The 25,744-nt window shown below is 43.3% G+C and overlaps 2 protein-coding genes across 2 annotated transcripts in view; one reads left to right on the top strand and one right to left on the bottom strand.

Moving 5' to 3' along the window:
* LOC5519147 (steroid 17-alpha-hydroxylase/17,20 lyase) overlaps positions 1–22,602 on the bottom strand; it is a 33,519-nt gene extending 10,917 nt beyond the window's left edge. Inside the window, exon 1 of the mRNA XM_048734046.1 lies at positions 22,379–22,602. The gene's annotated coding sequence lies outside the window, so the exon portion shown is untranslated. The remainder of the gene's footprint in view (positions 1–22,378) is intronic.
* On the top strand, positions 19,985–25,311 carry LOC116603075 (dopamine receptor 1). The gene is made up of 2 exons (XM_048734047.1): positions 19,985–21,845; positions 23,951–25,311. The coding sequence occupies exon 2, from the start codon at positions 23,953–23,955 to the stop codon at positions 24,931–24,933; it is 981 nt and encodes a 326-aa protein (XP_048590004.1). The 5' UTR covers positions 19,985–21,845; positions 23,951–23,952; the 3' UTR covers positions 24,934–25,311.
* Positions 25,312–25,744: the final 433 nt, after the last annotated feature.

Below are 25,744 nucleotides of genomic sequence, written 5' to 3'. Positions count from 1 at the left end.
GATTCTCGCGGTGATACGTGCAGCTTGGGGGTGGAGTCTCGTGCATGAGGAGCTCCCGGAGAAGCTACACAAGGTGAGATTCCGTAGAAAGCTGGAGGACGAACTAATGCCAGTAGCTTGGCACCCAGACAGGTTTTGGGATTGGTGCATGGATGAGCAAGAGAAGGGAATGTTGGAAGAGTGTTTCGCCAGGTAGACGTCGGCCGGCTAGGAGGGTGAGTATCGAGGCGTGAAAAACTGAAAAGTGATTTAAGGACATGACCGGTTTGATAGAAATGGAGAACCAAACGGTGAAAGACCCGAAAGTATCCCCCGTAAAGCGAACAACGGATTATAAGTGTCTTCATGGTAGAGTGAAATATTATTGCAAAGATTGTCACGGATCGCAAATCTGCCCTCACAACCGGAGAAAAACGCGGTGCAGAGAATGTAACGGCGGTAGCATTTGTGAGCACAGACGAGCAAGATATGTCTGTAAAGACTGCAAGGGGAAAGGGATGTGTGGACACGGCAAACAGAGACCCTTTTGTAAGTTATGCGGAGGGTCTCAAATATGCGAACACGATAGACAAAAGCACCATTGCAGAACGTGTAACGGAAATTAGCATTGACCCACTCAGTTTTGTAACGCGTCTCACGTTACAAAACACATACATTCCTAATCGCCCTAACAACTAGCGATTCTGAAAATAGGTTTTGTATTTACATTGGGAGTTCGCGGTCGCCAGGGTGGTCTGGTATGCAGTCTATTGTTTGGCACGTGAACAGGTATTGTCTTCTTGCGGTACGTCACATCCGTCCACATGCACCCCGCATGTTACCGGAATAGATACCAAGCTAAACCAGCCGTAAAGGCTGTGATCGTGGCAAGGTTAGTTTCGTGCTGTGTGTTCGTGGGTTTAATCACGTCCGGCTTTGGGTTAGTTTTCGCCTCCGGTTCCGGTTTGTGAGCCGTGACTGACTCGGTATGAGGTAACACAATCTTTGAATGACCCATATTATGTTTTGGGATCGTTTTTATCTCGTTATTTATCGGATTCAACCCCAGTTTCATATCTGTGGTGGCTTTTTGTAACTTGTTATTATAGCCAGCGATCGAAGTGTTGTTATTTATCACAAGATACGATGGACTTAACCAACAGCCGAGGGCGAAAGCCAGGTCTAGTTTTTGTCTCGCCTGTTGTAAAGCAAACTGATACCGTTGTATACTTTTCGATATACTGTTTTCCACCACCGCGCTTTCAAAGAGTTTCGAAAAGACCTGTTTCGTTTCCTGAGCTGAACCGCTATCACCAACGATTGACGACCGGGTCTGAACTTGCGCGCCTAGAATACAGTAAACAAAGGCTTCGATGCTCTGGTTTATCCTAGACAACCCAGCTTTGGTTAACCCCATTGATTTTTCCGGAAAGAACCACTCATACTGAAACCCAGTTCTAAGATCTTTCAGGTATTCGATCTCAAAGTGATTCATGTGTTCGTGGTCGCTTTTGGCAGCGTCCCATTCGTCGTGTAATTGATCAATGGTGTCATAAGGCTTATACTTGTCGTTAGAAGATGACAAGCCGTGATAATCATAATTATAAACGTTCCCTAACCCATGATTTATCGGTCCGAGGAACCGGAAATCGTCACCAGTTCGGAATTCTGTTCTTAGTTTTTGGTAAGCCGCTTCGCTGTAGAAGTTTTTATTCCAACTAAAGAGCCTATCTTTTGGAAGAGGGCATTGTAGCTCGTTTAATATTCGTCTGATAGTGAAAATGATGTGAAATCTGTAGAATGACCCCACTTGAGAGCCGTCAATCATGTCACGCGTCACACCACATCCAGCAGTCGCGCAAAACATAGCAAAATTTAAGGCTTGACTCCAATAACTGAGGTTCGGGGCGTCGAGCCACCTACTAGCCTCCTTTGCTGTTCTGAATACTAGCAAGCTGTCGGTGAATATGTCCCTAAAAACAAAGTGTGTCTTCACCTTTGGTGTTATAAAAACATCAAAAGAGACGTAATTATTTCTCGTAGGGTTTTCGTCCAACGGCAATATCTTGTACTCTGCACGCGCGTCTAGTCTGTATTGTTTTGGGAACCCAAACAGTTGCTGGATCGTTTCCTTGTATGCTTGTGTGTCGTCGGCGACTAGAAAATCCTGGATATTCTCGGGTTTCCAGCTATTACCAGGGAAGTGATATAACGTTTTGACTAGATTCCCATTCTTGTCGAATGGATCGTATTCGTCCCCATTGAAAACGAATTGCGCATTGCCGTGCTCGTCGGCAGAGAACCTTAAGCGTGAGTAGTAGGGGTACCTTTTCACAAATTCTGTAAATTTCATCTTATATGACATATAAGATGTTTTTAAATCAGTCCTTTACGCATCTCAATTCATAGATCCATCCGACGGGAGTTCTCTCGTACAGAAATTTCACCGAGCGGGTCGACTCGCCAGGTCTTTCAAAATCTCTTCTCTTACTGTTTCCCTCAGCTTGGTAATGTTTACGTTTTTTTCGTCCTCTCTTACCGACTTTTGACGGATCTGGAGCTTTAGAGCCTCAAACTTGTCCAACTCGTTCAAGATTAAAGAGAACTCTTCGTCTGATATTTTGTTGTCTTTTAAAGCTTTAGAGACCAGGTCGCGTATGCTATTTACTTTTGCCTTTGCCATCGCCGCTGTTTGGTCGTGCTTGGAGACTTTTTGCGACAGCCGTTTAGAAACCGCCGCACAGCCTACAGAGGTGAGACCGAAAACACCAGCCAAAGCACCCAACGGAACTCCAACGATGATGCCCAAACCTGACAGAGAAGTCCCCAAACCACTAGACCCAAGAATGACGGATAAGAGTCCTAAGACCACACTTAACTTTGAAAACACGCTCTGCCCTCGTTTATACTTTTTCCTCACGTTCTCGTAATGTTTAACTTCTTGCTCCAAACTTCCCAAAACATCGTGGGTCTTTTGGAGTCTGAAGTTATCACCCGAGGGGCTGACCCCTCGGGGTACGTTCGGGTAGATCGAGTTGTACTCTTCCATAGCTTTATTATGGGGAGAGTTTATTCTTTAAGTAATTTCTAAGATTAGACGTATCGGGTAGAGACCGCGCTCTATTGTGTTTCCGTCACCGCCCTTTATACTAAGACGGAGACTACTCACGTAACCGACTGATGTGGTACTAATCCGTACCGGATCGCTTGGATTGAGGTATATCTTTCCTTCATCAAGTTCTACACTTGCTAGGATTTGTGAGGGCGCCCCTTGTTGGAGGGAGTCGGACGCGTTCACAAGATCGCAGTGGATAAAAATAGCCTCGTGACCTATCATCTTTATCTCGTGGCGAGTGTTTGCTTCCAGCTCCCTGGTCTTGAGTCCTAACAGGCAGGCGAGCGGCTCATTCAACACGACGTTCCGATGAACTTCGAGTGACGAGTCTCTAATAGAGACTGACTTTTCACCAAGACGCATACCCCCATCTATTTGACGTTTTAGCGTCTCGATCGTATACTGCCCCGCGGGGATCCTAAGGATAATGTTCTCACCGTTGGAGACCGTTCCCTCGCTTGAGAGACTGTTACAACGATTATGAAACGCACATCCTCGCAGCGCGATAAACCGCGGCTTTTCAATAGGGTGTTCTAAATAGACGGTAAAGTCACCAACGTTCCCTTCAATGTAGAGTAATACCATTTGTTATGATTTCCGTCTCCTTTTAAATCGTTCTACGAAATACAGGACGACAGCGACGATGAGAAGCCATGCGTTTTTAGCTAAAAAGCCAACAACTTCACCTGCCGTTCTAAAGATGAAACTAGCTATCGCACCAACCATTCCTGGGAGTATTTCTCCTAATTTCTTGCCTATTGTTTTAAGACCGTCTCCAACGCCTTTTACAACACTTGTCAAACCCGTCTTCAGGTTAGAGACGATAACACCGATAACAACACCCACAGCGGTAACGACAGCAGCGACTGTAAATCCGTATTTCTTAAAAATCGCTTTGACACGATCTTTCAACGGCATTCTCTCTTCAAGATTTTCTCTCTCCAATTGATTCTCTTCCAAAGTCTCATCTATGACAGAATTTCTTTCGCTGAGCTCTTCATTTTTACGATCTATAGCTCTTAGTCTTTCTTGGTTAGTTGTTTCACTTCGTTCCTCATTATTTTTTCTCATTTGCTCGGTGTTTCTCTCTTCTTCTTCTCTGAGTGTATTACCTGTAGCGTCTAGTTCATCGAGTTGAATCTGAATTTGCTTGTACTTTCCGGATCTGATTTTGTCGTCAACACTCTTCCGCACCGTTCTATCCTCATTATACAACCTTTCTGGTCTAGTCCAACCACCTTTTCTCGCAGAATAGAAGGAAATGAATTGTTTCCCTCTTTCATCCGTTGAAATCTGAACTAAATTTTCATCAAGATCTGGATATTTCGATAACAAAAGGTCTACCCTAAGTGCGTCCGTTGAAGAAGAACCCCCCATATTCTGTAACTCCATGTACTCGGGGACAGCCTTCCCAGGGTTTCGTGTTTTCCATAAATCACGCAACCTCCCTATCACGTGGCTTGTAGCTCTACCGAATCTAGTTGAGATCCTTTTAATCCATGGTTCTACTCCCTCATCATCGTTTGGAAGAAGAGAATCATATTCTTCGTCCACGGTAGTATTCAAATCTTCTCTACCTTCTTCTGTTGTGGGATCAAAATCTATATCCATTTCTTATTTTGTTTGAAAATAAGAAATCTTTAAGTCGTGCCGGCTCATATCCACCTACTCGCTACATAGCCAAGAGCTAACATTCCACCTCCAACATATGCCATCTCTCCCATCTTTTGGTTGCTACTTGGTCTGTAGTAATCTGAGAGCTCAGGCTCTTTCAAATCAAAATCTGGATGTGTTTGAGCGTATAGTTTGAAAGCCTGATCGGTCTCCTTATCATTCTGGTCTGCACGAAGTTTATTATTATATTCTTCCCCCAACCAATCCTGATATTCCTGTCGTTTTTTCTGCCAATCACCCATTGCTTGTTGATACTTTTCAAGCGCTTTATCGTGTCTTATTTTTTCTTTATCAACATGAGTAGCGTCAGAAGATAAGTATCTCGCTAGGTAACTCCCTCCAACGAATGCCGTCGCATTAAGAATAGCTCCACCAATCATAAATGCTATACTCGCCATTTATTAATCAATCTATAAGATCTTTAAGTCACCTACAGCGGTTTTGGCAAAATCTTTTGTGTTTCCAGATAATCTTTCAGATACATACTACCGGACAGGACAGCAACCCATTTAGCGTAGTTTGTAACACTTGACGAAGGGTCGCTGATGAATGACTCTTTCATAGCCTTTTTAGCAACATAACCCATACCGGCGGCTAATCCGATGATGACTGCTGAGTCGGTGATCGTTTTCACAAGTTTGTTTTCAGTTGACATGATTTTATTTATTACAGATTCAGATAATCTTTAAATCACAACATTCCTATTTTTGGCGTCGCGTTCGGGAGGCTAGCCCCTCGGGCGGCAGGCCTCTCGAAAGTTTCAGTCTCGTTGGCGTTGATCTTAGGCGTCTTTTTGTAAAAACGCATATACATATCCAATGCGGTGAGCCCTATTCCGACTAGAGCCAGTACAGTTGTAAACGATAGCTCTGGAATCCAAGCGTCCGAGAGGCTATCCCCTCGAGCTCCCTCTTGGTGGGGTGTCTCTGCTCGTGCAGCGTCTTCTGAACTCGCCTCCGCCTCGCGTTTCATCTCCCTAGCAAGTGCTTCTCTACACCTCCTATTATATTCGGCAACTCTCTTACCAGAAGCGACTTTTATAGGATCTTTCTCCTTAGCGGCACTCTTCTTCCTGGGGGGAGGGTCCTTTGTGATTTGCTCAACCTCTTGATTTTCGTCAGACATGATTCTTTACTCTGGATAAAGAATCTTTAAATCACATCATGCTCAAGAGCTTGCTCAGGTGTGCTCAAGAGCTTGCCCAGTTGTGCTCAAGAGCTTGCTTAGACGTGCTCAGGTGTGCTCAAGAGCTTGCTTAGGTGTGCTCAGGTGTGGTCAAGAGTTTGCTCAGTTGTGCTTGAAACTTCTTGAAGTTTGTTGGAAGTCTCCTGTGAAGGTGTTAGTTTAACATGCTTAGCGACCCGAAAGAGGGCACTAGCAAGTGCTACCATCCTTCCTCCCTTCAATACCAAGAGACCTGCAAAGTTTGACAATTCGCGTTTAACCAACTCGTCGTTCTGTAAGTCTTTGCTAAGCGCTTCGGTGTCATCTACAGGAACCACGTAGGAAATGACTTGAGACACCACTTGAAGTGCTGATTCTACTAATCCATCAGTAACTTGTTTGCCTAAGACAGTCTGGTAGCGAACAAAGTACTTTTCGACGTCTTTCGCCGAGAGCTTCTTGATATCCCCTAAACTCATGTCCACACCAAGAAATTCCTTCGTAGTCCCAAGAGATGCGAGAATAGCCAGCGATTCTCGTTTGACTTCAACATCGTCTTCGAGAGGCTCACCCTTCGAGCTCCCCTTAGACTTAGGCTCCTCTTCCATATAATCCTCAATGCTTGCCATCTTATTTTGTAAGTAGACCAAGATGTTTTTAAACCACTTCGAGGGGTCAGCCCCTCGAGCTCTCACCGCGTGGCAGGAATCTCCAAATAACGTTGGAATGGATGTCGTAGGCAGAAACAGAGTCTGGAATACTTTTCAGTTTTCAGCAGTTCTACAAACTTTTTACGAGTCTCGACGTCTAAGTCACCCCCATAATCTTCAAACAGTGTTTTGGTACCGATTTGAGATGGATTATGGAATGTAACCACACAGGCGACGTTATCACGGAAGGGCTTTGCTATGGATGTTAATTGTTGCGTCAATACCCACACTGATAATCCTTCGTGTCTCCCTGAGAACGCTAGATTGATAAACTTGTTCGAGCGTTGCTTTAGATCTTTCGATACAGCACAGTCATCCAAAACGAGTAACGTATTTGTACCAGAAAATAGCACCGCACAATCTGTTAGTAACTCGTTAATCTCATCGGTGTTACTAGCATCCGGCGATAATACCAAGAAACGTTTATCTCCGTGAGCAAATCTACGATAGGACTTGTTTTTCGCATAAGTCGGACAAATCAACACAATGTATTCAAACACATGCCGGAACGGCCCTCGGAGCTGTTCCGTGAGGTACTTTGTCTTCCCACAATTAGTAGGTCCTGTGATAATACAATGAAAAGGAACTTTTTCCCGTAATTCTTCCATTCTTTTTGTATTATCACACAAGTCCTTTTTAATACATGATTGCTCTCAAATTCGAGTTCATAACCTCCATCAACGCGTCGGCTACTACAAACATGTAGCAGGTGATGTTTCCCGTTCCTCCAACTTTCCGTTTCATTTCTAGTTTTACTCCGTCCCGCGTGTTGTTCAAGACCAGACCTCCTCCGTGAATGCTGTTATCTGGATGTGCCCTCAAGTCGACCCACAGAGCAAACTTGTTATTAGCGTAAAAATCCTTTTGCTTAACACCCTCTCTACCGAAACGTTTCTTTACCGACTCCCAGAGGTCCGGCGGTGTCATCCCCTTGGAGTAGAGACGGTTTGGCATGCCATCCACATTAATGTTGATCGATGTGATGCTTGGATTGACAAACTTTTCGGAATCCCTTGCTCCTCCGGTGTAGCTCTCTGTGAACAGGCACAATATCCCTGTCATTGACCTCCTCGGCAGATTAATGTGCTCGTTTATGACACCATCATTAGGTTTGGAGATGGTGAACGTTTTGTGGAGAATGACGTTCTCGTAAAAGAATCCTCTACCAACCTGATAAGCCGACAACGCCTCACGAGCCAAGTATTCACTTGAGATGCAAGCATATTCCAACTCGAGGTTTGTGATTGTGTACGTTGGAGTCTTGACCGTGTCAGCATAAACAACGACGTCGGAAACTGGGGCTAGAGTAATTTCAAAGATTAGCGGATGAGGTAACGCCTTTGGATAAAAGACCCCATGCTCGCCGAGAATAGGATGGTCGAGTGGAATGCAGTACTTGGTGTTGTGAACCGCTGCAAGAGCTACTTCCTTAGCATCTGATGTCGCTTTGTCACCTGCATTTGTCCTGAGCTTCCTCATGTTTTCAGAGGAGATACCTTGTTTTATTCTATCCTCACGATCTTCAGCTTGTAAGTATAAGTCGTGATAGGTTTGGAAGAGATCGTATCTTTGAGTATCCTGTAGTGTTTCTCCACCGAAAAGAATCTTGAGTCTTGACACTAGGTTCCGGCCAACGTTGTTGACGAGAGTATTATTCGCGTGTCCTGCGACGTCTAAGTCAAATAGTAAGGATACACTACCTGGAACAATCACTACATTTTCAGCAAGTTTTGGAATATTTATATAGAGGGTTTCTCCAGGACTTGCTGATGAGGGATTGAATGTAATCCGATTCAGCGACGATTCCGCTTTCAGGCCGAAGGGTTCCCGTGGGATCCTGTTTGGGTTAATTTTTTCTGATATCGCTTGTGCCATCTTTTATTTTAAGAAAAGAGAGATAATCTTTAAATGAGTAACGAAAGCAGGTTATCAAAAATATACTATTCCACCGATGGATACTGGAAAGGGTATTCAGCTATTTCTAAGTTAGCTAGTGTCGCTAAAGTCAGTGAAGCCGAGGCTAAGAGGTGGCTTGAAAAACAGGCGTTGTGGCAGATCTACCTCCCAGCCCCAAAGTATGTCCCCAGACCGCATTGGACTGTGAATAAACCTAATCAGATTCACCAAGCCGATCTGTTGTTTATGCCCCACGATAACGTAGGCAGAAAAACCTACCGTTACGCGTTGGTCGTGATTGATATTGCCTCGAGATATAAAGATGCAGAAGCACTGACTACCAAGGATTCGAGTGGAATTGCTAGAGGGTTTGAAAAGATATACTCCAGAAAACTTAAATGGCCTCATACGGTGATTGTCGACCCGGGGACAGAATTTAGGGGAGAGGTAACGAAGATTATGAAAAAGAAGGGGGTTACCATCCAGCGAAGCGAAGCTGGGAACCATCGCGCACAGGCTTTTGTCGAACGCGCCAATAGAACACTGGCGGAGAGGTTGTTTTCTCATCAGTATGCTCAAGAAATGATTAGCGATGATCGGTCTAGAGTTTGGGTGAAACGATTGCCAGATGTTTTGAAAACTCTGAATAGTCAACCCATAAGAATTACTGGCAAAGAGCCTGCAAAATCTATTGGTTTGAAAGAGGTTGATATTGACCCTCCAACGTATAAGCGGCCTGTTGGACTTGATGAAGTTAGACTACCACCAGGGGTTAGAGTTAGATATCTGTTAGCTCCTGGAGAAGAGGAAGGAGGTGAACGCAGACGAGCCACAGATCCTATTTGGAGTTTAAAAGTGTTTGATCTATCACGCAGTGTTGTTTCAGTTGGACAGCCTGTGTTGTACTACCTCTCCGAAGGCGCTCCAAGGAGGTCGTTCGTTAGGGAAGAACTTCAAGTCGTCCCTGAAGATACTGAGCCACCACCTAATAGCGTTCTGAAATGACCGTGAGCGAAGGTGTGAATACCATCATCACAGATGACCCGTTTATCATCCTCATGAGATAGAGCGACCTTGTTCACCGTTTCAGTGTAAACATCATGCTTATGACTTCTGATGACATTCATAAGTCTCATCTGAGGTTTCTTACCAAATAAGCAATCCTTGTAGTCATCGAAACCGATGCTCTTCTTGACGACTGCTCTCTTGACGCCCTTGCATTTCTTTTCTTCTTTACCTTCATCCATCTTGTACGAGTAAAGTTTGGCCCTCAGTCCTACAAATTCTGTGATTTGCTGACCCCCAGCCTCATCTTTAAACATTCCGATGACTTTCTTGTTCACACCCACCTCAATACCAGATGGGTGACCCTTCGGAAAGTTGCTGGTGTCGAACGTGGACCTCACATCCCCGCTGATGTCCTCGTAAAAGTCTTTCGTCTCGATCTCATACATCAGGCTGTCAGTATCAGTGAATAAGAGCTTTGCATCCTCACCGTACTTGGGCTTGACGAAGTTGTAGTGGAAATCGTACATGAGCGTCTTACTCAGGTCCAGAATGGACATGCCCAAGTAGACAGGCTTGTTGAAGATCAGCTTTGTCTTCTTCATGTGGATGGCGGCTAGATTCTCGCAAAAGATGGTGCGATGTTGATAGTTCGGCTTTGATATGAGCTTCTTGGCCTGCTTCTCGTCCGTCACCAACCGAATGTCCACCCTGTTCCTAATGTTCTCCATAGTCTTACCAAAGACGGAGTTGTTCATTAACTTGAAAAAATCTTTCTCAAAATCGTTTGTCGCCTTGGCTCTCAGATCGGTGTTCAAGTCAATGTAGGGCCCCAGCCAAGCAGACTCCTCAAAAGTGACACCCCTGTGAATCTTAGTGACTTTTAGCCCAAAACTCACATAAAGTCTCAGAGTCTCATGGTGGATAACGTACTTTGTCTTGTCGTTAAGGTTGGGGACCAACTTGTCCACATTACCTAGCCCGATAGATTCCGGGGCTAGTGGGTAATCGTTGTGTAAGTCATGTAGGTGGTGAGGGTACTCCAAGTCAACCTCCAGAATGCATGGGCGGTCTCTCCAACCTGACATCTCTTGGTCACCCATCCACCTGAAACCGTGAGTCGGTAAAGGGTTGCTCATCGCCCAGCCATACAAATTGTTAGCATCAAGGTAGGTGATATATTTTGTGGGTAGGTCAGGGTCATACTCCTTCATGTAAGGGTTATTTGCCTCCCCATGTCTGTTGCTTATCATGGAGACACCCCCACGGATGCCCTTCTCAATCATGAGCAACATGTCATAGTCCGTTAGAAGCTCTAGCCTCACCTTGGTGGTCTTCAACGCTGCATCCCAAGCCAACCCTGGCGCTGTGTAGTACCAAGCGGGGTCCAGACCGTAATTCTTGAGACAAACGTCCCTAAAGTTCTCGAAAACGTCAGCTAAAAGCAACACATCCGACTCTAGGTACAGATTGTGGTAATCCCTCATGGTCCCCATCCCAAAGACCTCCCACACTCTCCGCACGTGCAGGTGATCCTCCTCCGATATGTCGGTGTCGTTAAGTTTGGAGTGGAATGCCTCTCTCTGTGGGAGCTGTGTTGCGTCGAGCTTGCTAAAGCCGTCGAACCAGTCGTAAGGGAAAACACCCTTCCTCAACAACAGCTGGAGCTCCTCCCCCTCATAGTACTCCGCCAGGTTTTTGAAGCACTCCCTTGACATATTACCCACTAGACTGTCGAGACTGGCCGACATAAACCTGAAACTGTCGATAAATCTGATATCACGTTTAACATCAATCTTGTTGCCCTCCTTGTTCGTGAAACTGTCGACTACAATCTGTTTTGTGAAAGAAATATACTTTTCCTCGTTATTAGGTATACAGTTTATTTTACCTTCCGATGTACCAAGGTTCTTGATAAATAGATGGCTGTCGTACCCAGACAGATTGTGAAAGATAACAGGAAAGAACTTTGGAATTTTGTGATCTAAGTTGCATGCGTTGTGAGCAGCACCTCTGTACTTCCCTGTAAGGTGGCAATGGTCTAAAACCTTGTCTTCCCCTAATCCACCCTCACAGATGTGGCAGTGAGTGGCGTCGTTATAGGCGATTTTGTCCTTCGGAGTCATTTTCACCTTCTTAGGGAACCTGAACTTATCGTAAATTTTCTTAATGTCTGACTCCAAAGACTCTACGAAAAGCTGTGGGATATCTTCGTCTGGAGATTCAGCTGTGTATCGTACAAGCTCGGGTGGGGATATATCTCCGTCGAAACACTTGATGAGATAGCAGAAACCAGACGGTTTGTGTTTCTGGTATTGCTTAGTGAAGCTTTTACTCCCATCTGGGGAGCATGTGTCTATATTCTCTGTGAAGCTCTCAAAGTCGGCATAGACAACAAAGGGGACACGCATTTTTCTGTTGTAGTTTTTGAATTTAATGTGGGGTAGATTTCCATCCTTATCTATCTTAGGCATCTCTATTCCAACCGCTTCATGATTGCCGCAGCATTCAGAATGTTTTTCTAATGATTGTTTGCACCGAAACGAGTTCAGACATCTACAGCATAAAAAACGAGTATGATGAAACTCATCAATTTGAGTAGATACTAATCTCATCATATTCTTTATCCAGCAGTAATGATTCGTCTCATCATCCGAGATGAGAAGTAAGTTGATCGCATTATCTGGATCCTTCTCACTGATTCTCAATGGATATATTTTGGTTTCGTATCCAAACACATTAACCGTATACTGGTTCTGTTTCTCGAACTTGTCAATCTGTTTTAGTGAGACGGGGAACTCTATCCCTGACCAGTCGAATTTCTCAGAGTTCTCTATCATTTGTTTACTGAACCTTTGAGGATCTTTCTCCCTAGGATACACAGCAGAGGTTACTGCCCACTTGAAACATTCGTGATCATTCTCGTTCTTAACATTGATGATCGCCTTCTTAGACGCTAGTTTCGGCGGCAGCGGAATATAGGAAGACCCAGAAAGCGGTTCAAAGGGATCTATGTTGATGTCAAAGTATTCCACTTGGTCAAACTGCCATCCGGAGCCTTGCTTCTGGAACAGCTCAACTAATCCGAGTAAATAATTTGTCATCGTATCGAACAAATCAGAGAGATCAGTCGACTCTGTCACAATCTCGGGCTTTTCTGTATGAAAATATCCCAGTTCTTCTTCGATCTGAGCTGTAGCCGGATCCTCTTTTATAAACCCGCAAGTAAAGATAAACTTCACTTTGATAGGCTTTTTTTGTTGACTGATGAGCTCTAAGACTTTCGGTTTGATTCTGGCGATGAATGTCTTGGGGTCGTAACCTCTCTGCCCGGCTATTCCGTGGGTTTTAAGATACCCCTTCAACGCCGTCTGTTGTTCCTTGGGTGTGAAGCGATCTTCCACCTCCTCGTGTAGACGCTTAATCCTCTCCTTCAGACGTTCGACCCGTTTATCTGCAGCCTCTTTGACGGTCTTTTTGACGGGCTCGGGGACATAAGATAGTATCCAATCCACAAACTTGTCTAACTCGCTCTTGATCGAGTTGGCCGCCCTGTTTGCAAAATGCTTGAGTGATTGGACGCGGGAACTCCGTGGGGGTTGGGAGGGTTTTAGAATAGGGACATTAATCTCAGGTACCGGGCCGTCGAGAATACTCTCCGACGTGTTGGACGGGGTAATGCGGGGTGGTCGTGGCAGCCCTTTGACAAGTTTGGGTAAAGGAACCCGTCGGGGTGGTGGTGGTGGTGACGTGCTGGTCAGCGCCCCGACGAGCTCGTCTCTCCGCATCCAGTAATATCTTGGGATACCCCGCTCCTTGGCGAGGGCTTTCAGATCTTTCACCTTCAGGTTCTCCATTTCTATCAAACCAGCCATGTCTTTAAACCACTTTTCAAAAGCTTTTTTTTAGATGTGAAGCTTAGAGGTTAGCCCCCTCGAGCTCCCCCTAGATGCGACACGTGACAAAATGATTGACAGGTTTTCGACAAAATGATTGACAGGTGGGCGTGGCTATCACGTGACAAAATGATTGACAGGTGGGCTTGGTTATCACGTGACAAAGTGATTGACAGGTGGGCGTGGCTATCACGTGACAAAGTGATTGACAGGTGGGCGTGGCTATCACGTGACAAAGTGATTGACAGGTTTTCGACAAAATGATTGACAGGTTTTTGACAAAATGATTGACAGGTGGGCGTGGTCGTCACGTGACAAAGTGATTGACGGGTGGGCGTGGTCGTGCAAGAGATCTCTAGCAAACTCGCGCATGCGCAGGTCGCGAGGCTTGGCGGAGGTGCGCGGAGACTTTCGCGCCATTTTGGAATGAAATTTGGGGAGATCAAAAAGTTGCGCCAGCTGCGCCAAAACCCTACTACTACTTTTCACCCCCGCTTTTTTTATTTATTTTGTTAAACCTCCTCCATAGGCCCTTTTTTTGTAGAAATCGGATAAAATTGAAATTATTATCGTGCTTTTTTGATTTAGTCCACAGGTAGCAAAACATTTTTTTTAGCCTTCCCTCAAGCAAGAATATTCCCGTTGATTTGTAAGATTTTCTAAGGGTCTTTATTTGCACATGAATTTACGTATTCTTTCGTGAATCACATCCCTCTGACGTTAAGAAACCAGTCTGAACAGGTGTTCAGACCGGTTCTTTTTGCATTTGCACGCACGTCTATGTGTGTCGTCAATTTTATTGGGATGTTGACGCGCTTTAGTATATACATTAATTGATGTATTAATTAATCAAATAATACTGCTCAAAGTGAAGGGGTTGGAATTTGTAATATTTCTTGATAAGAAAAAGAAGAGCAGAATTCTTTCCCAATTTTCATTGCCGACCTGCATAGTGCTTCAGCGATAAAGAGCAAGGAGCATTTACGGTATGTGTGAGTAGACAGCACTCAAGGTATATGTGAGCAGGGAACACTTACAGTATATGTGAGGAGGGAGCACTTACAGTATGTGTGAGCAGGGAACACTTACAGTATGTGTGAGCAGGGAGCACTTACAGTATGTGTGAGCAGGGAACACTTACAGTATGTGTGAGCAGGGAACACTTACAGTATGTGTGAGCAGGGAATACTTACAGTATGTGTGAGCAGGGAACACTTACAGTATGTGTGAGCAGGAAACACTTACAGTATGTGTGAGCAGGGAACACTTTTAGTATGTGTGAGCAGGGAACACTTACAGTATGTGTGAGCAGGGAACACTTATAGTATGTGTGAGCAGGGAACACTTACAGTATGTGTGAGCAGGGAACACTTACAGTATGTGTGAGCAGGGAACACTTACAGTATGCGTGAGCAGGGAACACTTACAGTATGTGTGAGCAGGGAGCACTTACAGTATGTGTGAGGAGGGAGCACTTACAGTATGTGTGAGGAGGGAACACTTACAGTATGTGTGAGTAGGGAACACTTACAGTATGTGTGAGCAGGGAACACTTACAGTATGTGTGAGCAGGGAACACTTACAGTATGTGTGAGCAGGGACCACTAACAGTATGTGTGAGCAGGGAACACTTACAGTATATGTGAGCAGGGAGCACTTACAGTATGTGTGAGCAGGGAACACTTACAGTATGTGTGAGCAGGGAGCACTTACAGTATGTGTGAGCAGGGAACACTTACAGTATGTGTGAGCAGGGAACACTTACAGTATGTGTGAGCAGGGAACACTAACAGTATGTGTGAGCAGGGAACACTTTTAGTATGTGTGAGCAGGGAACACTTACAGTATGTGTGAGCAGGGAACACTTATAGTATGTGTGAGCAGGGAACACTTACAGTATGTGTGAGCAGGGAACACTTACAGTATGTGTGAGCAGGGAACACTTACAGTATGCGTGAGCAGGGAACACTTACAGTATGTGTGAGCAGAGAGCACTTACAGTATGTGTGAGGAGGGAACACTTACAGTATGTGTGAGTAGGGAACACTTACAGTATGTGTGAGCAGGGAACACTTACAGTATGTGTGAGCAGGAAACACTTACAGTATGTGTGAGCAGGGAACACTTTTAGTATGTGTGAGCAGGGAACACTTACAGTATGTGTGAGCAGGGAACACTTATAGTATGTGTGAGCAGGGAACACTTACAGTATGTGTGAGCAGGGAACACTTACAGTATGTGTGAGCAGGGAACACTTACAGTATGCGTGAGCAGGGAACACTTACAGTATGTGTGAGCAGGGAGCACTTACAGTATGTGTGAGGAGGGAACACTTACAGTATGTGTGAGTAGGGAACACTTACAGTATGTGTGAGCAGGGAACACTTATAGTATGTGTGAGCAGGGAACACTTACTGTATGTGTGAGCAGGGAACACTTACAGTATGTGTGAGCAGGGAACACTTACAGTATGTGTGAGCAGGGAACACTTACAGTATGTGTGAGCAGGGAACACTTACAGTATGTGTGAGCAGGAAACACTTACAGTATGTGTGAGCAGGGAACACTTACAGTATGTGTGAGCAGGGAACACTTACAGTATGTGTGAGCAGGGAACACTTACAGTATGTGTGAGCAGGGAACACTTACAGTATGTGTGAGCAGGGAACACTTACAGTATGTGTGAGCAGGGAACACTTACAGTATGTGTGAGCAGGGAACACTTACAGTATGTGTGAGCAGGGAACTGTACAGGACCCGAAATGATCCCAGGACCCAAAACGATCCCATGACCCGAAATGATCCCCAAAAGTACCCCAACCGATCCCGGGACCCGAAACGATACCGAGGAGTCCCCGAAATAATCCCCACGGAAATGCGGTAATGGACAAAGGGAAAGCAGAAGAAGCACTTCCAATTCTTAAAGCATAATTTAGGGTTGACAGCCAATCTATTTCTAAATAACATGACTTAAAAAACTTAAATTCCAATACAATACTTCTATTTATTACATTGCCCCGGCGGTAAACCCATAAACAGAGTCCTAAACAAATACACAACTTTTAATTGCTACTGAAAGGAGTACAACATAAACATAGCACAGCCAAAGCACAGCCTTGCTCAGAACAACCAAATTTTTGACCTTCGAAACATTTGCAGTTCCAACACATGACTCTGACACTATAAATCTCGTTTCCGGTAAACATCACCCTAAAAATCTATATTCATTTGACAACCAAACGTGTTTTTCACCACGAAATCCATGTTCACACGAGCGAATATTTACCGACAGCCGGTTTGGCCGAGAAGATGGAATTACAAAAGCACACTGAGTAATGCACTCGAACAACCCTTTTACTACCGTTGCAAAATATTAAGAGATGTGGCTTTTGTTGAAAGCAATATGTGAGTTTTGAATTTCCTTATGTAGTAGTGCGTACACCACTGCATGATTTCTCTCTATCTCTCTTTATGATAGGTCTTTCATTCACCGAACACAAACAAACATTTTTCTACGGGAAAGCAGAGGCATGTCTAATCTTTGGAGACATTCGTTTATGGCTTGTTATGTATGAATTATTTATTCACGCCTGGTTCTTCAAATTACCATCACGGGAATTTTTATTTGACCCCAATTGTTGACTCAACCAAGCTGTCGAAAGCTGTATTTCCCGCGCAGTCGTATATAAAAATCTTAATACTATGGTTTTAGTTAATTCAAATTTCTGGATAGTGACAAAAATGACGCTTAAATGTTTCATATGTTTTTAAAACTGAAAGCCAATCCTTCCACATTCCTTTTGTTTGTCCATTACTGCAATTCCTTGGGGTTCATTTCGGGGACTCTTGGGGATCGTTTCGGGTCCCGGGGTCAGTTGGGGTACTTTTGGGGATCATTTCGGGTCCTGGGATCGTTTCGGGTCCTGGGATCATTTCGGGTCCTGTACAGAACACTAACAGTATGTGTGAGCAGGGAAAACTTACAGTATGTGTGAGCAGGGAACACTTACAGTATGTGTGAGTAGGGAACACTTACAGTATGTGTGAGTAGGGAACACTTACAGTATGTGTGAGTAGGAAACACTTACAGTATGTGTGAGGAGGGAACACTTACAGTATGTGTGTGCAGGGAACACTTACAGTATATGTGAGCAGGGAACACTTACAGTATGTGTGAGTAGGGAACACTTACAGTATGTGTGAGCAGGGAACACTTACAGTATATGTGAGCAGGGAGCACTTACAGTATGTGTGAGCAGGAAACACTTACAGTATGTGTGAGCAGGGAGCACTTACAGTATGTGTGAGCAGGGAACACTTACAGTATGTGTGAGCAGGGAACACTTACAGTATGTGTGAGCAGGGGACACTAACAGTATGTGTGAGCAGGGAACACTTACAGTATGTGTGAGTAGGGAACACTTACAGTATGTGTGAGTAGGGAACACTTACAGTATGTGTTAGCAGGGAACACTTACAGTATGTGTGAGCAGGGAACACTTACAGTATGTGTGAGCAGGGAACACTTACAGTATGTGTGAGCAGGGAACACTTACAGTATGTGTGAGCAGGGAACACTTACTGTATGTGTGAGTAGGGAGCACTTACAGTATGTGTTAGCAGGAAGCACTTACAGTATGTGTGAGCAGGGAGCACTTACAGTATGTGTGAGCAGGGAACACTTACAGTATGTGTGAGCAGGGAACACTTACAGTATGTGTGAGCAGGGAACACTTACAGTATGTGTGAGTAGGGAACACTTACAGTATGTGTGAGTAGGGAACACTTACAGTATGTGTGAGTAGGGAACACTTACAGTATGTGTGAGCAGGGGACACTTACAGTATGTGTGAGCAGGGAGCACTTACAGTATGTGTGAGCAGGGAACACTTACAGTATGTGTAAGCAGGGAACACTTACAGTATGTGTGAGTAGGGAACACTTACAGTATGTGTGAGCAGGGAACACTTACAGTATGTGTGAGCAGGGAACACTTATAGTATGTGTGTGCAGGGAACACTTACAGTATGTGTGAGCAGGGAACACTTACAGTATGTGTGAGCAGGGAACACTTACAGTATGTGTGAGCAGGGAACACTTACAGTACGTGTGAGCAGGGAACACTTACAGTATGTGTGTGCAGGGAACACTTACAGTATGTGTGAGTAGGGAACACTTACAGTATGTGTGAGTAGGGAACACTCACAGTATGTGTGAGCAGGGAACACTTTTAGTATGTGTGAGCAGGGAACACTTACAGTATGTGTGAGCAGGGAACACTTACAGTATGTGTGTGCAGGGAACACTTATAGTATGTGTGTGCAGGGAACACTTACAGTATGTGTGAGCAGGGAACACTTACAGTATGTGTGAGCAGGGAACACTTACAGTACGTGTGAGCAGGGAACACTTACAGTATGTGTGTGCAGGGAACACTTACAGTATGTGTGAGTAGGGAACACTTACAGTATGTGTGAGTAGGGAACACTCACAGTATGTGTGAGCAGGGAACACTTTTAGTATGTGTGAGCAGGGAACACTTACAGTATGTGTGAGCAGGGAACACTTACAGTATGTGTGTGCAGGGAACACTTATAGTATGTGTGTGCAGGGAACACTTACAGTATGTGTGAGCAGGGAACACTTACAGTATGTGTGAGCAGGGAACACTTACAGTATGTGTGAGCAGGGAACACTTACAGTATGTGTGAGCAGGGAACACTTACTGTATGTGTGAGCAGGGAACACTTACAGTATGTGTGAGCAGGGAACACTTACAGTATGTGTGAGCAGGGAACACTTACAGTATGTGTGAGTAGGGAACACTTACAGTATGTGTGAGCAGGGAACACTTACAGTATGTGTGAGCAGGGAACACTTACAGTATGTGTGAGCAGGGAACACTTACAGTATGTGTGAGCAGGGAACACTTACAGTATGTGTGAGCAGGGAACACTTACAGTATGTGTGAGCAGGGAACACTTACAGTATGTGTGAGTAGGGAACACTCACAGTATGTGTGAGCAGGGAACACTTTTAGTATGTGTGTGCAGGGAACACTTATAGTATGTGTGAGTAGGGAACACTTACAGTATGTGTGAGCAGGGAACACTTACAGTATGTGTGAGCAGGGAACACTTACAGTATATGTGAGTAGGGAACACTTACAGTATGTGTGAGTAGGGAACACTTACAGTATGTGTTAGCAGGGAACACTTACAGTATGTGTGAGCAGGGAACACTTACAGTATGTGTGAGCAGGGAACACTTACAGTATGTGTGAGCAGGAAACACTTACAGTATGTGTGAGCAGGGAACACTTACTGTATGTGTGAGTAGGGAGCACTTACAGTATGTGTTAGCAGGAAGCACTTACAGTATGTGTGAGCAGGGAGCACTTACAGTATGTGTGAGCAGGGAACACTTACAGTATGTGTGAGCAGGGAACACTTACAGTATGTGTGAGCAGGGAACACTTACAGTATGTGTGAGTAGGGAACACTTGCAGTATGTGTGAGTAGGGAACACTTACAGTATGTGTGAGTAGGGAACACTTACAGTATGTGTGAGCAGGGAACACTTATAGTATGTGTGAGCAGGGAACACTTACAGTATGTGTGAGCAGGGAACACTTACAGTATGTGTGAGTAGGGAACACATACTGTAAGTTGGGAGTAGGTCAAGCATTTCATTGCAATGTGAAAATAGTTAAAATTTGATAAAATAAAGCCAGGACCATGCATTTGAAACCGGTTGTATGTATTCAAAAGGGGTGGGGATGATATACAACTATTTGAAATAAAGTTGTCAGCGCAAACGCAAATGATGATTATCAAATGGCAGTTCTTTGATCGACAAATACCATGGAACTCGTCAACTTTCTACTAGATGAAGAAAAATGTTGATAATTCCTTCGATTATTTTACATATCATCTTTATTCTTACAACTAATTAATTCAAATTGGCAGTGATTAGCCTTAGAACTGCCATTTGCCATTCGCCATTTGCACTGACGTTTATTGAAAATGTGTATCTCAGGCCATACAGAGGTGAATGTTGTAACTATGGATCTTTTTTTGTCCTCAAAATAAATAGCAAAACTGTAGTCTTTCGGGTCTTTTCCCTAAACTGCCCAAAGATTCTTCATATGAAAATACTGTCTGTTTGACCTGAAGCCACTCGAAAAATTTCCATGTCCAAGAAACCCAGAATAAGCCTGAAAGCAATCTTTGAATAAGGTAATTATCGCTAGACTCAAAAGACAAAAGCTGTGCATTGCATAATCGCAAAACCGAAGACCTCTTTTCAACGATACATCGATTTTAGGATACATTTTCTTTCTCCCGAGGCATGTCGTAAAATCCTGGTTTCACTGTAATTGATTTTTACAGAAGGCTGTAAAGAACCGAAAGGCCCCAACACCGTTATTTCCTGGGATTGCTGTACACATTGCGGTACAATGCTCTTGCAAGGTATACCAAAATTCATAGAAATAAATCAAGTGTGATTTGGCGATTCTCTTTTTTTAAAGGTTATTAACCCATTGACAAAAAATAAAAGATGCAAATAAAGAGTGGGCGTGAGGGGGGTCTTAAAACAGCATATAATATTGACAAAATCCGCAATACAACGTTATATATTTTTTCGAAATACAACCCGGTCTTTTATCGCAAACCGCAACTTTTTAATTAAACGCACTACTACAAAAAGAGGGTCCACAATAGGCATTTGAGATGCGGTATATTCAGCGTTTTTAGCGATCAGGATACGAGAATTCGGGTTTAACACAAGCAGGATTAAACATAAACACGAAGGCGTGCTATAAAAGAGATAGGTCCGCCCCCTTTTTCGCAAGCTTTCGCGCAAGTCGTCGTCATTCCACAACTAGACTTCGTGGACCTCTGAAACTGAAACTGCCAGAAGAAAACAAAGAAAAAAGTACAGCCGTCCGACAAATTACGAAAACTAAGCAGATTTTTATACAGCTAGAGAAAGTGTCGCCCAGGCTGAGGTTAAGGAACTTTTTTACAGTAGACACTATATCTTTTCACTTGGAAAACTAGCCCAACACAAGTGAAAATCGATCAAACACAAGTGAAAATCGATCAAACACAAGTGAAAATCGATCAAACACAAGTGAGAATCGGTCAAACACAAGTGAGAATCGGTCAAATACAAGCCCAACACAAGTGAGAATCGGTCAAACACAAGCCCAACACAAGTGAGAATCGGTCAAACACAAGTGAGAATCGGTCAAATACAAGCCCAACACAAGTGAAAATCGGTCAAATACAAGCCCAACACAAGTGAAAATCGATCAAACACAAGTGAGAATCGGTCAAACACAAGCGCAACACAAGTAAGAATGTCAAACACAAGTGAGAATATCAAACAAGCGCAACACAAGTAAGAACCAACCTTTTTAATTGTACTAAATCTCTCCTTCATTTCATTGCCTTATACCCTTAGTAACGTATCTGTATACCCAAAGTCGAGCCTTCGACGAATACAACATCATGAATTGATACTTGATTTATGTAATTAGATTTAAAGACACCTGTTTCATAAAAGTTATGAAAAAGCACCACCGTTAATCCGTGATCTCTTGTGGATGATTGATTTATTGGGAAACACATCTGTAACAATAACGTTCAATCTTCGAATATGTGGAAATAAATACCTATCATTAGAATCTGTTTGCCTAGATTTAATTGACAAAAAAATAACAAAAAAATAAACAGAAATTAAACATATTCTTATTCAGGGCGAAACAGGAGTCATGAAGCGAGGCAGCAGAAAGGTTTCAATTCACGTAAACTAAAACTATATTGACCACCATTTAAAAAATTGTTTAACTCTCAAAAACGAAGGTTCCTTATCACAGTATCGCAATAACTTAAAATGCATCCCGTGCAAGGATGTTGTGAAAAAGTACTTACGTGTTTTTGTTCTCCCGTCTAAGAACCAATTAGGCCTAATGACTTGGTTTGGTATCCTGGGCTGTGCAACCGCTGGGTTTAAAAATGCTCTCCACTCAAATCCATGTTCAAAAGCCTACTAGCGCTTTTTAACTTATGATGCTCTCATATTCTAAGGGGGCAATTTCAAATGCTTAAATTTGTTGTTAAGATAGGATGATCGTCGATTATAATGCGTTTTTGCGTTAATGACTTCTTTTCTCTTTTTTTAACACTTTTATAACAGCTAAATGGAATAATTTGTTGCGCTATATAAATAATTTTTAAAAGACAAGTGAGACATGTAGCCTTCAAATACTTTTCATTAACTCATACGTCTCCAGTCTCAGCCTCAACTCTCAAGCTATCAAGCTATCAAGGCCGGGTTGCAGATACCTGGTTATTTGCCACAGTTTTGTCCAAAAGATAACTTTATTTGTTAACGAACTTCTCTTATCAAGCCAGAAAAACCGTCTTTTTCCAATCAGGTAAAGATCGGCCTTTTTCTCTTGAAGTACTCTCAGCGACAGGATAACGTGTTGTCCCCAGGGATATAGTCGGAATACAGCATGTTCTCCGAAGTATCTTTAGGGCTTGAATTCCTCGTTTTCAGTATTTTTTTTTTCTTTTTTCCTTTTTTTGATGTGGGATGAGTGTATGGGACCTTAGCATTTCGGCGTTGAGATTGCGGACAATCTTTTTTCTGTAAGAACGACACATTTTCAGTTTGTTTGTGTCACAAACAAACGGGAACGCGAATTTAGAACAGAGACGCGACACGAATAAGTGAACTGAACTGGTAGAAACAAAAAGAAAAAAGCTCTTCTAGCAGGGTCCAGTTTCAGTTGAGGCTGGGTAGTTTTTTTGGGGGGGGATTTAAAGGCTAAAGTGTTCTTAAGAATTTTGTTAAATTTATCAGTGTATATAGAAATATAATACGTACGGAAATATCAGAAAAAATTACACAATTGATGAAAAGCAATAATATCTAAGGTGGTAATCAATGTTATCATGAGCACAATTTGATTCTGCATTTTAAAAAAAAACATCACTAACAAAACATTATTTCCTGCTATCTGAGCCACCGGATACATCTGCACATGTTTTTAGCATGTTCTTTGAATTTGGTGAAAAGGTCCTTATAAATGCCTGCATGACCACCCTGAGCTCTGCACATTTTTAATAGATTCAACCATCAAGCTAAGCAGCTACTTGATTGAATAGGGAAATTGCGCTTAGAGATCACAGACTGCACCCGTCACACCAGAGAACGACGTGACGGGTGATCTCTTAGCGCCGAGCGAGGTCACATGGAAAAGCTAGGCTCCGTGTACGTAGCTTCTTGTCCTATTGAGGATGACTGGCACTGAAAAAAAACAGCCTCTTTGCACCTGGAGAGATGATTATCTTCTTATCTTATCTTGTATTTCAAAGCGATGGATTCACTAACGAATGATTTAATTAGACAAAAGGGATTCTATTCTAATATCTTTGAAAACAAATAACGTAAATATTGTCTTTAAGCAGAACTGAGAATCTTTCCTTTAATTTCAGGTATGAATACTTCCAGCTTCAATTCCTGTTTACCGTTATCTTACAAACTCAGCGACGAGCCGAAACCGAGTCTTGAAGCATTTTTTTTTATTTTATACTCCGTCTGTGGTCTCGCGGCAATCAGTGGCAACACTTTAGTTCTTGTAGCCGTTTACAAGACCCCAAATCTACAAACGGTATCAAACAAGTTACTGTGCTCCTTGGCCTTTGCGGACTTACTGGTGGGTATACTCCATTGCCCGTTTTACTGCATCATGGTCGCCATTCGCGCCGACAGCAGCGGGGCGACCCTCAAACTTGATTTCTTTCTGTGGACGCAAACTCTCTTCTCAACGACGTTAAATCTCAGTGCTGTAAGTGGTGATAGGTACATGGCGATAAAATGGCCGCTTAAGTATGCCTTAACAAGCGAAAGAGTATACACGGGAATGATTGTATTTATTTGGATCTCATCCTTCATTTTAGCAGTACCGACTTTGGTCTTTAAAGATCTAACAACATTAAGTGCCTACACAGCGTTTTGCGCTTTCATAACATTGATTCTTCCTTCTTTTATCATTACTTGGACGTACTTTGAGATTGTGAAAATTTCTAAACGACACGCCAGAATCGCACCATCACCCTCCCGTCAGCTTCCAGGGGTTGAGAACACCATAGAAGACTCTCTAGGCAATTTCAACCAAGGCCGAATCGCACCGATGGCCCCTTCCCGCTTTGCGAAAAACAGAAAAGCAGTGGCCACGTTCGCTATAATTGCATCCATGCTTGTTGTGACATTCACGCCTAATCTCTTTTTCGCTGTTTGGTTCAGCAAAGCTGAGAGCTGCGAAAAAGGATATCACATTTTCCAAATATGGACTTGGTCACTCATTGTTCTCTGCTCAGGATCTGCAATGAATCCCATCATATACGGGCTGAGAAACAGGGAGTTTAGGAGTGCGTTTAAAAGAATACTGCGTTCTTTTCTTAATACTAACAACTAAAAGGGCTGCACTTCTATTTCAACGCGTCTTACTTTCTGTCGAGGCTGGGAAAGGGGGGGGTCATGTCACTTGAATAGGCAGGGGGAGGCATGTTTTCGAAGCTTTGAAATGCTGTTTTGAAACCCCTGCGAAAATGATCTCTTTCAAATAGTAGCATTTAATAAACTTTTAAGCATTGGGGACCATGAACCGAAAAGTAAATAAATGAAAATCTAAATGAAAAGCAAAATGTGGGTGGGGTAGGAAGTGAGGGTGTATTTTATCGCAAATAAAGTAAAGTGCGTTGAAATGAGCCGTTGAATTACGAGGCTACAAAATGACACGTCCTTTTTCAAAATAAAAAGTTAACACAAGAATGTGTAAATAGAAGCAATACTAGAGAAAAGAGAAGAGAATAATGTACCCAGTACCAAGGCTTAAATATGTGGAAGGGGTGCTAAGTTAATGATACCAAGGATATAAGGTATATAACATACAACCCTATATAATACTCAATTTTAATTGCGCGTATCATCGGAGACCCTTGGGCGAAATTCGTGATCATAGCAACAAATGGTAAAAAGGCGTGCATTGCGCAGCGACTAGCAATCCCACACGATCCAACGATGGAAGAGGTATGGGAAGAATCTAGTGTGGTATTACTGCGTCGAATCTTACTTGACTTAGACCCGACTTGGTAATGGATCACTCACAGCCGCATTAGCACAAGGTTTACGTTACAATTGCAAACTAACTTCTTTTGAAATTCAATCATCCGACAATAATATAACACAGCCTAGCCCATTTAAATGCTAAACTGTAGTCATCCTCC

The sequence above is a fragment of the Nematostella vectensis genome, chromosome 11 (genome assembly GCF_932526225.1).
Source record: "Nematostella vectensis chromosome 11, jaNemVect1.1, whole genome shotgun sequence".
Taxonomy (NCBI): Eukaryota; Metazoa; Cnidaria; class Anthozoa; order Actiniaria; family Edwardsiidae; genus Nematostella; species Nematostella vectensis.
The sequence above is the reverse complement of the archived record's forward strand: the minus strand, read 5'-3'. Positions and strand labels throughout refer to the sequence as shown.